Source organism: Antechinus flavipes, chromosome 5 (genome assembly GCF_016432865.1).
Source record: "Antechinus flavipes isolate AdamAnt ecotype Samford, QLD, Australia chromosome 5, AdamAnt_v2, whole genome shotgun sequence".
Classification (NCBI taxonomy): domain Eukaryota; kingdom Metazoa; phylum Chordata; class Mammalia; order Dasyuromorphia; family Dasyuridae; genus Antechinus; species Antechinus flavipes.
The window spans coordinates 248,133,717-248,149,350 of NC_067402.1; the positions used below are offsets into that span (position 1 = coordinate 248,133,717).

Here is a 15,634-nt window from a genome sequence, read left to right on the forward strand (position 1 = left end):
TTTGCTTCATAGGACCTAAAATGTTGATTTTCTTTTGTTTGTTTTGTTGATGCTTTAGCTCTTGTCTTTTGCAAATCAGCATATAAAATCAGTACTGTAGTGGTTTCTGTAAAGTCGAGGATAGAGAACAGGAAAATAAAAACAATTCTGATTTTTTTCTCTTCTCCCCTAAATACCAAATGGAGAAATGAATGCTTCTTTGCCAAAGCTTCCTCTTATCACATGAGGAACTTCTAACAGTCCCTCAAAAACAAAGTAAAATTTTCAGAGAACAGTGTGTATATCACTTGTCTTTCTCCTTATGGAAAATCCCTGCTGATTCAGATAGTAATTAAATCCATAGTAAACTCTATTTTCTGCTTTGAGCTCAGTGGGGAGACAGGTATTAAGAATGTACTTAGAAGTGATTTTTCTCATTAGGCAGGATTATATTTTAGCCAGAGGAAAAGTAGCTTGGCAGCCATTCCCGAGTCTCAAAACAGAAGTCATTTTACTTGGGCTGCTGTAGGCCTGAACTATCAGTCAAGTCTTTCTCTCATTCCTATCTTCTCAATTCTGTTCTCTTTAGATCAGTTAATCCTGGTAATTCATGTATACTGTCTTGCCATATAGTTAATGTCATGTGTGGTTATGTTGGTAAGGAGGTCGAGGGAGCTGATTATCCTTCTCTATCTCTTCAATCCTGGCAAGACTGGACTCTCTACTACTAAGTCCAAAATTTCATTATAATAGATTTTTTAACCTCTAAGGAAAACAAAAATCTCCAAACTTTACCATTTTTATGGTAAAAATGTGAACTGTAATAATTTTTTATGAGTTAAGATTATGATTCAAAGAAATTTAAGTTTTTGAGTGCTAATTTAAAATGTACAATGCCACTAAAACAAATTGAATTATAAGTATCACACATAGTAGCTTTTGGACTTGCTCTTAAAGAATATTTTCAGATAGGGATCCTTGATATGGGTCCCTTAGATGTTCCTCAAGATGGTAGATAATCAAATACACTATGAAGGAAAATGCTATCCACCTCCAAAAAAAAAAGAACTGATAAATAGAAGTACATATAGTATGCTTGTATGTATATTTATAAATCTGTGTCAAATGGGGGCCCCCTGTAGTGTGGCGATGAGGAGAGAGGAAAGGAGACAGTTTGCAACTTAAAAATGTAACAAAAAAAAGAGAAAGAAATGCAGGGGGAAAATTTCATGAATAGATTTATGAAGGGGGAGGGGCTGTAAACTTAAAGGAGAAACAACTGCATTATTCTTTTCTTTAACCTCTAATTGAAATTTAATATTTCCTCCCTTCATTTAAAAGCATTATTCTGAAAAAATGTTTCAAAAGATTGCAAATAAAAACTTCTTAAAGAAAATAAAAAGTATAAGACCCCCTAGACTATTTAATTATAAATCTCTAACTAGAAGAGATCTCAGAGATCATCTTGTCCAATCTTTCACTTAGCAGTCATTTGTGGAAATTGTGGTACAAGGTCATTAAGTGACTGTCTCAAAAATCTCATGAGTTTTCTAGGTGATACAGTAGATAGAGTGCTGGGCTCCAAATTAGGAAGATTCATCTTTGTAAGTTAAAATTTGGTCTCAGACACTTACTAGTTGTATGATTCTGAGCATATCATTTTACCCCTGTTTGCCTCATTTTTTTTCATCTATGAAATGAGCTGAAGAAGGTAATGGTGAATTACTCTAGTATCTTTGCTAATAAAACCCCAAATGGGGTCATGGAAAATAGGACATGACCAAAAATTGACCCAATAACTACAAGGTCTCACGGAGTGACTGTCAGAATTGGAATCTGAATCCCAAACCTCTGACTCAAAAAGCACTTTTCAGTGTGCTAAAGTCACACAGGCTAAATGAATCATTGTGATGCTCTTTTCATGTGTTGTGTGCAAAATAGAAATCCTATTGATCCTATTGATAGGCAATTCCATTTTTAAAGGCTGGCATGCTAACAAGTTCATCTATCTTCTGAAAAGATCTTATCCTTACTTTCAAGGAGTATAAAACTTGACACTAACTCATGACCCTGAAATCCCTTTCAGTTTGTTATTGAAATGATTACAATTGTATTTATAACCTCTTTTACCTAACTTATTGGAAGTTCACCATTAGAATCTTTCCCAAGTACTCTTCACAACCCAAAGTTTCACATCACTAACACTTTCCCACTAAAACAATCTGTGTCTACTTCCCTGTACCTACTTTTAAAAAGTTTGGGGTTCAAGTTATTGTGCCAACATCCATAGATATTTTCTTACAAAAGGAGAGAAAAAAATCTGATTAGATTGCTAGATTTAAAAAAATTCCCATCAATTTCCAGTTTGTATTTTGTACTTTAAGAAGCACCTGGATTTATCAAGGGTAGATTTTCTTTCTTTCTTTTCTTTCTTTCATCTTCTCTTCTCTTTTCTTTCTCTCTTTCTTTCTTTCTTTTTTTCTCTTTCTTTTTCTTCCTCCCTCCTTCCTTCTCATCTGATTTTCTAATGTCTGATCAAAGCTAACTGTTAACCAATTGTCTTCCCACTGTGAAGATTATGTGCAGTTCACTGTAGTAAAATACCAAATGAAATTAATACAAATTTTTAAAAGATAGTAATTCAAGTTTATAAAGATAGAATATTTGTTGATTTTCAGAGACAGTAAGTCTAACTAAAGGGTTATGGGAAATAAGAGAAAATTGGATAAAATAGATTACCTTAATTACAGTAATTTAAGTAGTTATTATTTGACTTGAAATAATCTGATTTGCTTGGAAATTTCTGCATATTTACTGATTTGCTGAAATCATGATGTTGGTTCCATGTTGAAGTTTCATTCAACTAATTGGATGGAAGTCTAAGAGGGGAAAGACATCTCAGTGAAGAGAGAGCTGGCCTCAGCCAGGAAGAACTTGGCTGAAATCCTGCCTGTGATATATATCAGCTGTCTAATCTCTCAGCCATCCAAGTAACTCTCAAAGGCTCTGAAGTACAGAGAAGAAGCCTATCCAAAGTGACAGGAGTTTCTTAACATGGGAGTTCCCTTTACAAGTGATATAACAGGTCGATCTTTCCTCTAACTAGATTGCTAAAAAAAAAAAATTCATACCCCCAAACAAAACCAAACCAAAAAACAATGACAAGTCAGATATTTGAATTTATCTAAGAACTTTTGCTGTCTACTTTTCCCTTGTATTGATTTATTTTTAATGAAAACTGTTTTCCCCTCCCTCCCTTCCTCCCTTTTTAATCCATAGGAAACTGTTCCTCTGGATCCAGATCGTGATCTCGATTGGGATGAAGAGATGGCAAAAGCCCAATCCCATGATTGTGTCCCTGTTCTCTCGGAACATCCACTTTATATTCTCTACACATCAGGAACAACTGGGTTACCTAAGGTATACATTGTTTATAGGATAAAGATCTCTGACTGCATGAATTTCTGTCACACTTAAAGAAGGTATATAATTGCTCTCCAAATGTTAGTTAATTTTTCTTGCCATAAAGGGTCCATTTCTTACTGGAATTGCAGGTTAGATTTTTGATATTTTAAATTTTCAAGTAGAAATTTCCACCAAGTCTTATAAATGCTTAAATATAGTTGGCATATTTAAAATTGTAGAGGATCATAAATAATATCACAAACTGAAAGGAAGAGGCTTCACAAGCCATCTTGACTAACAACTTTATAGATAAGGAAAATGATGCCCAGATAAATGGCTTACTTGGGAAATTAAGTCAGTCCCTGCCCTTGAGATCTCTGTCTACTTTTACTTTAGACAGATCAGGTAAATCACAGATTTCCCTTAATAATTCATAGCTATCATTAATTATTATTATAATAACTAATAATATTATTATTAATTACCTAAATAATTGAAAGACCCATTTCCGTTAATAATTGATTCATATAGCCAAAAGAAAAGAAATTCAGATAGGTAATGAGTGTTTAAGGAAGGATTTGCATCAGGATCTTCTTATATCAGAGATATGTTACTTTTTAAAAAAAAGTAAGTCAGTTGCTTATTCTCATTGTTAATGTTTTACATAGAATGTACCAGTAAATACGCTTAAAGTTGCACATACATAAAAAAAAGCAAGGAAGATATCAAATAAACAGATGGTACAATCCCCAATTTCTTCTACTTTTTCCTAGCCATTCTTGTCATATCCCTACTTGGCATAGAACCCCTTGGCAGAATGCTGCAACATTTTAAAATAGAGGTAATAGACATTGTGTGTGTGTGTGTGTGTGTGTGTGTCCTTCTTTTGGTGACCTAGTGAAGATTATGGATATCTTTTTTAAAAAGTCATATTTAAGAAAAATGATAAATTTCAATTAATAGTGAAGATAAATATGTACTTTTCCTCCCACCTATGTTCCTTATCCTCCTAGAATCTATCCATTGATCCATGGATACCAGGGTAAGAACATCAGCTTTAAACAACCAGTAATGTCACAAGTGATATTAGGATCAAGCAGAGCTCCTCAGTGAAGGATAAGATCTTGATGGAATGTCAAGTCCGTTATGAGTAACTGAAAATTCCAAAAGGGAAATGAAATGTATGTTTCAGTTGAAAGTCAACTTTAAGCCTAAATGATTGAAATGTTACCAGTTTGAGTATTCAGCATTTACATAAGACATTAATCCAGAGCACTGAGCTTCTTGACACTCTTTGGATTTGAAAGTTATTCAGATGTTAAAATGTGTATACATGAAGGTATTTATCAAATTAAAGTTGTCAGTTTTGTTTTCCCAAGTCAGATGCAAAATAACTCTAAGTTTTATGCTGTGTCATTTGATATTACTATATTCATATGTCATCAGAAATCATAATAACTTATGATTTTATTCAGCAACATTAAGGAAAGAGATTTTTATTTCCCAAATTAGAATTTTCTTATTAAATAGAGCTTCCCTCTTGAAATATGAAAACTTTTCTTATTTTGGGTTATTTCTTTCTGAAATATATTATACCTTTACATGTTTTATTAAAAAATGTATTGAACATATATTAGGCAGCTAGATGACACAGTGGATAGAGTGCCAAGCCTTATTCAAATTCAGCCTCAGCTGTATAAGACCAGTGTTGCACTAATTGTTTGGCCCTGGGAAAGTGATTCAATTTTTGTTTGCCTTAGCTTCCTTATCTTTAAAATAAAATGATGAAATTATTGTAAAATGCTTAGCATAGTGCCTGGTACATAGTAAGAACTATATAAACATTAGTTATGATTATTATTGATATTATTATTGTTTATATTTTTCTTACTTTGGGTTTTTCTTATGAACATTATATATTGTGCTATTGCACAATGACATATTCAACAGTTTTTGATGAATGAAGGAAAAAATTATTTTACATTCTTGCAAGAATGGGTGCCTAGGTTAGTAGACACCAGTTCTCAACAATTTTCAAGACATCTTGGCCTATATTAGGTGTTCTCAAATTTTCATGCTTTGCTTGTTCCATATAATTTATGGGAGTATGAGGAAGATAGAGAGATCTAGTCTACTTTCTTTATATCATCATGTGAGCTATCACTTTGAACTTTGATTAGTATACCTGTTTCTTTTCCTCTTAATTTGCTTTTTTAAAAAACCAAGAAACTTTTTTTTCAGGTACTTTTAATGTGTTATGCACTGGGTAGAAGATGGGGATATATAGATATAAATATAGATATAGAGAGATATTTTTAAAAAGAAAAATATCACTAAGGAGCATATATTCTAATAGGAAAAATGTGTATGCATATAGGTAATAACAGATTAAATGCAAAGTACATATAAGATAATTAGACAGGAGAAGGAAAGGGGAACAAATATTTATTAAGTACCTACTATGTGCCAACATAGTACTAAGCTTTTTACAAATATTATCTCATTTGATCCTCCCAACAACCCTTGGAAGTAGATATTGTGGAGGAAGCTGAGACAGGCAAAGGTTAAGCGCAATTTTCAGGATTACACAGAGAATAAGAATCTGAGAGTGAATTTGGACTCAGGTCTTCTTAATTCCAGGTCCAGCATTCAATCAATCCACTGAATCACTGGCAGTTGGGATGATTAGAAAAGGTATTATAAAAAGAGTGATGTTTGATCTATGTCTTGAAGATAGAGAAGGAGTCAATGAAGCACAAATAAGGAAGGAATACATTCCATGCCATTGCAAAATCATTGAAATAGGAGATCAGGTATTGTGTGCGAGGAACAGAGCTAAAATCAGTTTTGATTATAGAATTGTGACAAAGGAAATAACATAAAATAGAATGGAAAATCACACTGAGGTTGTGAAAACTATTAAAAGCCAAATAGAAATTTTTATTTTTTATCTTAGAGGCAATAGGAAACCAACAAGAAGGATAACATCTTTACTTTAGGAAGATCATTTTTGCAGATTTATATGGGATGTTTGGTGTGGGAACAATTTTATAAGGGGAATCCAGCTAGGAAGCTGTTATCATGACTCACATCAGAAAGTCTTAATTAAGATGCTGATTGTGTGATTAGAAAGAAAGGTTTAGATGGGAGAGATAATGTTGAGATAGAATGGATTAGACAATCATTTTTTATTTTGGGGATGAGAGTATGAGAATATGAAGATAACAACATGGTTCCCAACCTAGAATATTAGAAGAATGGGGTTATCCTTGAAAACGGGAATTTGGAAGAGGGATGAATTGGGTAGGGAGTTGGAGGAGAAGGAACATTAGTTAGGTTTTGGATGTGTTAAATAAGAATCTATATGACTTTAATTAGAGTTTTTCTATAGAGTAAAACACATGCATTTTGTGACCACTGTTTCAGCTCAAGTACTTTTTTGTTTACTTTTTAGCTTATAGTTTTGGTCCAGTGGGTATAAATTTCTGGAAATCTTTTGGATGAGTAGGTTTTTGAAACACATACATTTGGTTTTCAGTGAATTATATCAGCATTTATTACCCTTATGGCAGGATGATGAATGTACTTTCTTTTTTATTATTAAAGACCTTATTTGCAGAAGAGCATAACAAATTTAGTTACATTCAGTATATTGACATATTTCAAATTTGAAGCTAGAGATATAGTTGGTATTTGTTGATTTCAGTAGCTGTAAAAATTCATTGCATTCACTCTTTTCTGTGTCAAAGCGATAGATTCATTACAGGTCAAAAATATTTTGTTGGGGAATAAATAGGTGCCCATAAGTAAGGGTAAACTACCTTTTCATGTATGGATTGGCCTCTGAGATCTCTTGCAACACTCAAATTCTGTGATTCATGATACAACTATATCCATTTGATGGAAATATATTATTAAATTGTGCATGGGAGATTTTGTGTTTTTTCATACTGAAAGAGAATTGAAGTCAAACCAGTTAATTAGTGTTTGCTACAACTCCCCAAGTAGTAATTTGTCTCCAACTCTTGCCTGAATGTTTATGTTAATCCTTCAGTTATAAAGTAGCTATGTGGATTTGAATTTAACTAATTTGAATTCAGTCCAATAAATGGTATGCAATTGTATGGAATAGACAGTAAGGGTTGTAAAAATGTATAAAATTTGGTCTTTGTTTTAAACAGATTATTATTGTTACCAAGTAACAATCTGTAACACCTAGGGATTTCCCTCCCCAAATTTACATGTGGATTCCCCTAAAAAACTATCCTAATTTAAAGCATTTAGTAGTTCTTTATCCAGTCAAAATCATAGGTCATGAGCCCCCACTAGAGTATTTACTTTTATGACTTTGGAAATTTGCCAGAGGATACGATTAATTGAAAACAAAGAAATTTAATGAAATAGAATAGTAATAAAAATAGGAATAGAACATTTAATTGGCAAACCTGGGGCACAGTCAACCACAAATATGTTTTCATTAGAAATAGTGGGCATGTATAGCAAATGAATTTAGAAAGACATTCATGGAAGGGACAGGTGTAATAATGGTATATATTTGGAATGGGGCATATGTACAGAGCATTCATTTAGAGGGCACATTACACACATGTATACATACATACATCTATGTATATACATATATGTGTTATACTTTATGATTAATTATATATTATATAAAATCACAATAATGTATATTATATAATATAAAACAACATTATTTATAATGCATATCTAATGTTATGATGGTATAGATAAAATATAACAACATACATGATTTATTAAAGAATATCATATGTAATTATTATGTTATATAAATTGTATTATATTTAGATATCTACTTTAATATAATCATACATTACACATATATACATGCACCCACATACACTCCCTCTAATTGTATGCCCTGTACATTTGCTCTACACATGCACCATTGCTACACTTGTCCCTTCCATAAATGCCTTTTTATATACATTACAAATATACATTGTACACAGACACACACATACATCTCCTTTTTCTTTCTCTCTTTAAACACACACACACACACACACACACACACACACACACACACGGAGACAGAATTAGCAGGTGTCTCTGTCTTGAGAAAGAGAGACAGGCAGACAGACAGATAGAGATACACTTAAGTTCTGCTGGGACACAAGGACCAATGGTGACAAATCTGGAAAATTAGGAGAAGAAAATGTTTGGGAGATAGGGGGATGTTAAAGGGATCTGGGTTCACTGGCATATTCAGATAAAAAAAAATGGTGGCAATATGGATACTCTTTTTGTTACTTTGTATCTTCATTTTTCTCCTAAATGATCTTCCCAGCAAAATCTGGATCCCATTGAGGTCAGTATGTTCTCTGGTTTTTAATCTTAATTGTGTCCTGGTTGTCTTTTGTGGAAGCTTTTAACAGAGAGATTAGACTCCTTAGTCCATGGAGAGACATTGTGGGTTACATAAAGAATTGGCTTTAGAGTCAAGCAGAACTAAGTGGTTCACTGCCCTGAAGCAAGAAATTTTCCCTCTCAGTGACCCTCAGGCAAAACTCTAAGAACATCTACTGTTGATGTAGCTACTTATTTGTCTTGATAGAGGAAAGTCCTTCCCTAGGAACTCTTTATATGGATAAAATCACTGGTCCCCCTAAAAAAAAAATCATTCTAGAGATAACTATTTTAGGAGAAGGGAGAATTTATAGTCACGAACAGCCATATGTAATGGCTTTCTTTTTTTCCTACATATTTTGGTTTAATGGCCACTTTCCCCTAAACTGGATTAAGAAATTGGCAAATGCTACATCTGATAGGCATAATGAGATTTGAGATATCTAGAGAATGTCTGAAGAAGACTACATCAGGTAACATTCCTTATATTATAAGTGCAAGGATGTTCTCAGGGGTATGGTGGTTTTGCTCATTTGGCTAAAAAATATTTTGGTGGGGTGTGTGTGTCTGTGTGTTGTGCAGATGATTGACCTCTGGAGCGCAAGCAGGGAAATTTACAAAGAGCAATGGAGGAAAAAGGTAGAGGGAAGAGAGGAAAGGATTTAAAAGTGAGTGAAAGGAAATGGTATCTAAAGACATTTTGTTCACATTTATTTTAATCCTTATGTCATTTTTATTCTTTCTGGTTAACTCTTCTAATATTACTCTCTGACCTTGGCAGGATTGGGAATGAGAAGTGAGAAAAGGCAACTCGGGCGAAAGTCAAGTGGAAGAAAAAATATCTTACTTGTGATTGCTGTACCAACGGCAGTTAAAATGCTAAACTGGCTTCACCTTTGCCCTTTATCTCATGGTTGCTCAGATCAATATAAAATTATAAAGCACCTCAGGCAACCCCTACAAGGATTGTTTTAGATCCATTTTGATTCATTTAAAAGCCTGAAGCAGAAATTTTTTATCTGCTGAAATACAGCAAACTAAAATCATCCAATCACTTTTAAATATAATTTATTATTTCCACAAAATTAAGGGGCTTTTGCCAGAAAAAGTCTCTTCCTCCCTTTTTTCTATCATTTATCTATCTATCATCATAATAGCTATCATTTTTATAGGGCTTTAAGGCTTGCTAAGTACTTTACAAGTATCTCTTTGATCCTTACCACAATGTGAAGTAGGTAATATTATTAGCCACATTTTACAGATGAGGAACCTGAGAAAGATGAAGGTCAAATGACTTGCCCAGAATAAAATATCCATGGAAGGTAGGATTTGAACTCAGATCTTACTGACTACTGGTCTAGTAGTATAATTTTAAAAAACGATTTTTCTAATAATGCACATACATGCATGCTTATACACATGTTTATACACATACATAGGCACACACAAATATATGTATCTACACATACATATACATACTTGTGTGTAAGACAACTAGTGGTGCAGTGAATGGAACCCTGGGCCTTGATTCAGGAAAGCTTGAGTAAGATGTGGCCTTACTTACTAGCTGTGTGACCCTGGGCAAATCACTTAAGTAGATTGGCCTCTATTATTTCATCTGTAAAATGAGCTAGGGAGGGAAATGACAAAACTACTCCATTTCCTCTAATAAGAAAACCCCAAATGGGGTCAAGAGGAGTTGGACATTACTGAAATATAACTAAATATTATGTTTTCTATAGAAATTATTTTCTAGGATTTGTATTTACATTAGTTATTGAAATGAAAAAATTATTGCAAACACTTTTCATATAATATCTCACTGCATTATTATCTCTTATTTTCTTTGATTCATACAAAATAAACTATTTGATTGTGGATTTCATACTATTAATATATAATATGTTTTCTGTTTCCTATCTTTCTTTATGGGACATATCCTCCTTTTATATCTTCCTTTATTCATATTAAAAAGCAACTCAGAGGACTTCCGGTTAAGATGGCGGAGAGGAGGCTCACAGTTGCATAAGCTCCGCGCTTTCTCTCACTATCCACTTCATTACAAGCCTCTGAATCAATGCTTGACTGAAAAAAAACCCACAAATAGTTACCAAGAGAAGCCATCCTTGAGATCTGCCAAGAAAGGTCTGTCTTTACTGGAGGGCTGGGGCGGTTTTAGATCGGGCGCAGGCGGCGGGCAGAGGCAGTGAGGGCACAGGAGCAGACTGGAGAGGGGGTGGGGAGTGATCGCAGCTGTCTCTGCGGGGAGAGCTTCGCTACAGGTTTGGAACCTGCAGCAAGTCAACAGCCCAGCAGAGAAGCTAAAAACACCGGGGCTGAAGAACACAACCGCAAACAGCTGGAGTCTCTCAGGACCTGGCCGCCCCCCCCTTCCCCCCTCTCAGTGACTCAGCACGCTTTGGGATCTCAGAGCGCAGGCGCAGCATAGTCCTGCTAGTGCCTCACTGCTGCCCCCTGCAGTCTGTAGAGGAAGCTCGATAACACACCCAGCCCCCCCCCAAAGAAAGACTCCAGTTTTTTCTGTTTTTCTTTGGTAGTTTGTCTCTGATTAATAGACAGAATGAGCAAGAAGCTGAAGAGGACTTTAACCCTGGACAGCTTCTACACAGATAGAGAGCAGACTCTAAATCCTGAGGAGACTAAAAACAGGCAGTCCCCAGGTGATTCCCCAAAGGAGGAGATCGTCTGTTCCTCAGCACAGATGAACCTCATAGAAGTGATTAAAAAGGCTCTCACAAGGGAGCTAGAAGAAAAATGGGGAAAGCAGAGTGAGGCTTGGCAAAAGGAGAAGGAAGCTTGGGAAAAGGAGAGGGAGGCTTGGCAAAAGAGCCTGGAGAAGTCAGTTAAAGAGAGAGTGGATAAAGAAGTAAAATCCTTGAAAAATAGGATTAGTGAACTGGAAAACAAAATTGGCGAAATGGAAAAAAATTCCACAGAACAAAAGAACTCAATTGGACAATTAGAGAAAGATTTTAAAAAAGTGAGTGAAGAGAATACTTCACTGAAAATCAGAATTGAACAAGTGGAATTGAATGACTCGAGGAGACAAGAAGAATCAGTCAAGCAAATCCAAAAAAATCAAACAATGGAGAAAAATGTGAAATACCTTCTGGGGAAGACAACAGACCTGGAAAACAGATCCAGGAGAGACAATCTGAGAATCATTGGACTCCCAGAAAAACATGATGAAAAAAAGAGCCTGGACACTGTCTTCCAGGAAATTATCAAAGAGAACTGCCCAGAAGTCATAGGAACAGAGGAAAAAATAAACATTGAAAGGATTCATCGATCACCCACTGAAAGGGATCCTAAAATCAAAACACCAAGGAATATAGTGGCCAAATGCCAGAACCCTCAGATGAAAGAAAAAATATTGCAAGCGGCTAGAAAAACCCAATTCAAGTATCAAGGAGCCACAATAAGGATCACCCAGGATCTGGCAGCATCCACATTAAAAGATCGAAGGGCCTGGAATATGATATTCCGAAAGGCTAAGGAACTTGGTATGCAACCAAAAATAACTTACCCAGCGAGAATGAGCATCTTTTTCCAGGGAAGAAGATGGACATTCAACGAAGTAAGCGAATTTCATCTATTTCTGATGAAAAAACCAGAACTTAACAAAAAGTTTGATCTACAAATATAGAACTCAAGAGAAATCTAAAAAGGTAAAGATTAATCTTGGGAACTATATTTTGACTATATAGATGCATAAAGAATACATGTATACCTTGTTCTAGAAATTGATGTGGAAAGGACATTGTACCAGAAAAAGGGTAAAGTGGGGGTAGTACATCTCATGAAGAGGCATAGGAAACCTATTATATCTGAGAGAAAGAATGGAGGGGGATGAATATAGTGGGTATCTTACTGCCTTCAGAATTGGCTTTAAGTGAAAAATCTTAAGACATATTCAATCTATGGTGAAACTTCTCCCATCTCATTGAAAAGTGAGAAGGGAAAAGTGGAAAGGGAAGGAATAAGCTAAGCGGAAGGGAATACGGGAACTGGGAGGGAAAGGGGTAAGATAGGGGGAGGAACTCTAAGGCGGGGGAGGGACACTAAAAAGGGAGGGCTGTGAGAAGCAAGGGGTGCTCACAAGCTTAATACTTGGAAGGGGGGGAAAGGGGAAAGAAGGGAGGAAAGCATAAACCGGGGTTAACAAGATGGCAAGTAATACAGAATTGGTCATTCTAACCATAAATGTGAACGGGGTAAACTCCCCCATAAAGAGGAAGCGGTTAGCAGAATGGATTAAAAGCCAGAATCCTACAATATGTTGTTTACAGGAAACACACCTGAAGCGGGGAGATACATGCAGGTTAAAGGTAAAAGGTTGGAGCAAAATCTACTATGCTTCAGGTGAAGTCAAAAAAGCAGGGTAGCCATCCTGATCTCAGATCAAGCTAAAGCAAAAATTGACCTAATTAAAAGAGATAAGGAAGGACACTATATCTTGCTAAAGGGTAGCATGGATAATGAAGCACTATCTATATTAAACATATATGCACCAAGTGGGGTAGCATCTAAATTCTTAAAAGAGAAACTAAGAGAGCTGCAAGAAGAAATAGACAGTAAAACTATAATAGTGGGAGATCTTAACCTTGCACTCTCAGAATTAGATAAATCAAACCAGAAAATAAATAAGAAAGAAGTCAAAGAGGTAAATAGAATACTAGAAAAGCTAGATATGATAGATCTCTGGAGAAAATGTAATGGAGACAGAAAGGAATACACTTTCTTTTCAGCAGTTCATGGAACCTATACAAAAATTGACCATATATTAGGACATAAAAACCTCAAACTCAAATGTAGTAAGGCAGAAATAGTAAATGCATCCTTTTCAGACCACGATGCAATGAAAATTACATTCAACAAAAAAGCAGGGGGAAGTAGACCAAAAAATAATTGGAAACTAAATAATCTCATACTAAAGAATGATTGGGTAAAACAGCAAATCATAGACATAATTAATAACTTCACCCAAGAAAACGATAATAATGAGACATCATACCAAAATGTATGGGATGCAGCCAAAGCGGTAATAAGGGGAAATTTCATATCTCTAGAGGCCTATTTGTATAAAATAGAGAAAGAGAAGGTCAATGAATTGGGTTTGCAATTAAAAATGCTAGAAAAGGAACAAATTAAAAACCCCCAGTCAAACACTAAACTTGAAATTCTAAAAGTAAAAGGTGAGATCAATAAAATTGAAAGTAAAAAAACTATTGAATTGATTAATAAAACTAAGAGTTGGTTCTATGAAAAAACCAACAAAATAGACAAACCCTTAGTAAATCTGATTAAAAAAAGGAAAGAGGAAAATCAAATTGTTAGTCTTAAAAATGAAAAGGGAGAACTCACCACTAACGAAGAGGAAATTAGAGCAATAATTAGGAGTTACTTTGCCCAACTTTATGCCAATAAATTCGACAACTTAAATGAAATAGAAAAATACCTCCAAAAATACAGCTTGCCCAAACTAACAGAGGAAGAAGTAAATATCCTAAACAGTCCCATCTCAGAAAAAGAAATAGAACAAACTATCAATCAACTCCCTAAGAAAAAATCCCCAGGACCAGATGGATTTACATGTGAATTCTACCAAACATTTAAAGAACAATTAACTCCAATGTTATATAAACTATTTGAAAAAATAGGGATTGAAGGAGTCCTACCAAACTCCTTTTATGACACAGATATGGTACTGATACCTAAACCAGGTAGGCTGAAAACAGAGAAAGAAAATTATAGACCAATCTCCCTAATGAATATTGATGCTAAAATCTTAAATAAAATATTAGCAAAAAGATTACAGAAAATTGTCACCAGGATAATACACTATGACCAAGTAGGATTTATACCAGGAATGCAGGGCTGGTTCAATATTAGGAAAACTATTAGCATAATTGACTATATCAATAACCAAACAAACAAAAACCACATGATCATCTCAATAGATGCAGAAAAAGCATTTGATAAAATCCAACATCCATTCCTAATAAAAACACTTGAGAGCATAGGAATAAATGGACTTTTCCTTAAAATAGTCAGGAGCATATATTTAAAACCATCAGTAAGCATCATATGCAATGGGGAAAAACTGGAACCTTTCCCAGTAAGATCTGGAGTGAAGCAAGGTTGCCCACTATCACCATTATTATTTAATATCGTATTAGAAACACTAGCCTCGGCAATAAGAGTCGAGAAAGATATAAAAGGAATTAGAGTAGGCAATGAGGAAACCAAACTATCACTCTTTGCAGATGATATGATGGTATACCTAGAGAACCCCAGAGATTCTACCAAAAAGCTATTGGAAATAATTCATAATTTTAGCAAAGTAGCTGGCTACAAAATAAATCCCCATAAATCCTCAGCATTTTTATACATCACCAACAAAACCCAACAGCAAGAGATACAAAGAGAAATTCCATTCAGAATAACTGTTGATACCATAAAATATTTGGGAATCTATCTACCAAAGGAAAGTCAGGAATTATATGAGCAAAATTATAAAAAAGTCTCCACACAAATAAAGTCAGACTTAAATAATTGGAAAAATATTAAGTGCTCTTGGATCGGCCGAGCGAACATAATAAAGATGACAATACTCCCTAAACTAATCTATTTATTTAGTGCTATACCAATCAGACTTCCAAGAAAATATTTTATTGATCTAGAAAAAATAACAACAAAATTCATATGGAACAATAAAAAGTCGAGAATCTCAAGGGAATTAATGAAAAAAAAATCAAATGAAGGTGGCCTAGCTGTACCTGATCTAAAATTATATTATAAAGCAGCAGTCACCAAAACCATTTGGTATTGGCTAAGA

At 34.6% G+C, this 15,634-nt stretch overlaps 1 protein-coding gene across 4 annotated transcripts in view; it reads left to right on the forward strand.

Moving 5' to 3' along the window:
• ACSS3 (acyl-CoA synthetase short chain family member 3) overlaps nt 1-15,634 on the forward strand; it is a 302,555-nt gene that overhangs the window by 109,656 nt on the left and 177,265 nt on the right. For all 4 annotated transcript variants that reach the window (XM_051962868.1, XM_051962869.1, XM_051962871.1 and 1 more), the window contains one exon: nt 3,259-3,399. In XM_051962868.1, coding sequence (XP_051818828.1) covers nt 3,259-3,399 — 141 coding nt within the window. The remainder of the gene's footprint in view (nt 1-3,258; nt 3,400-15,634) is intronic.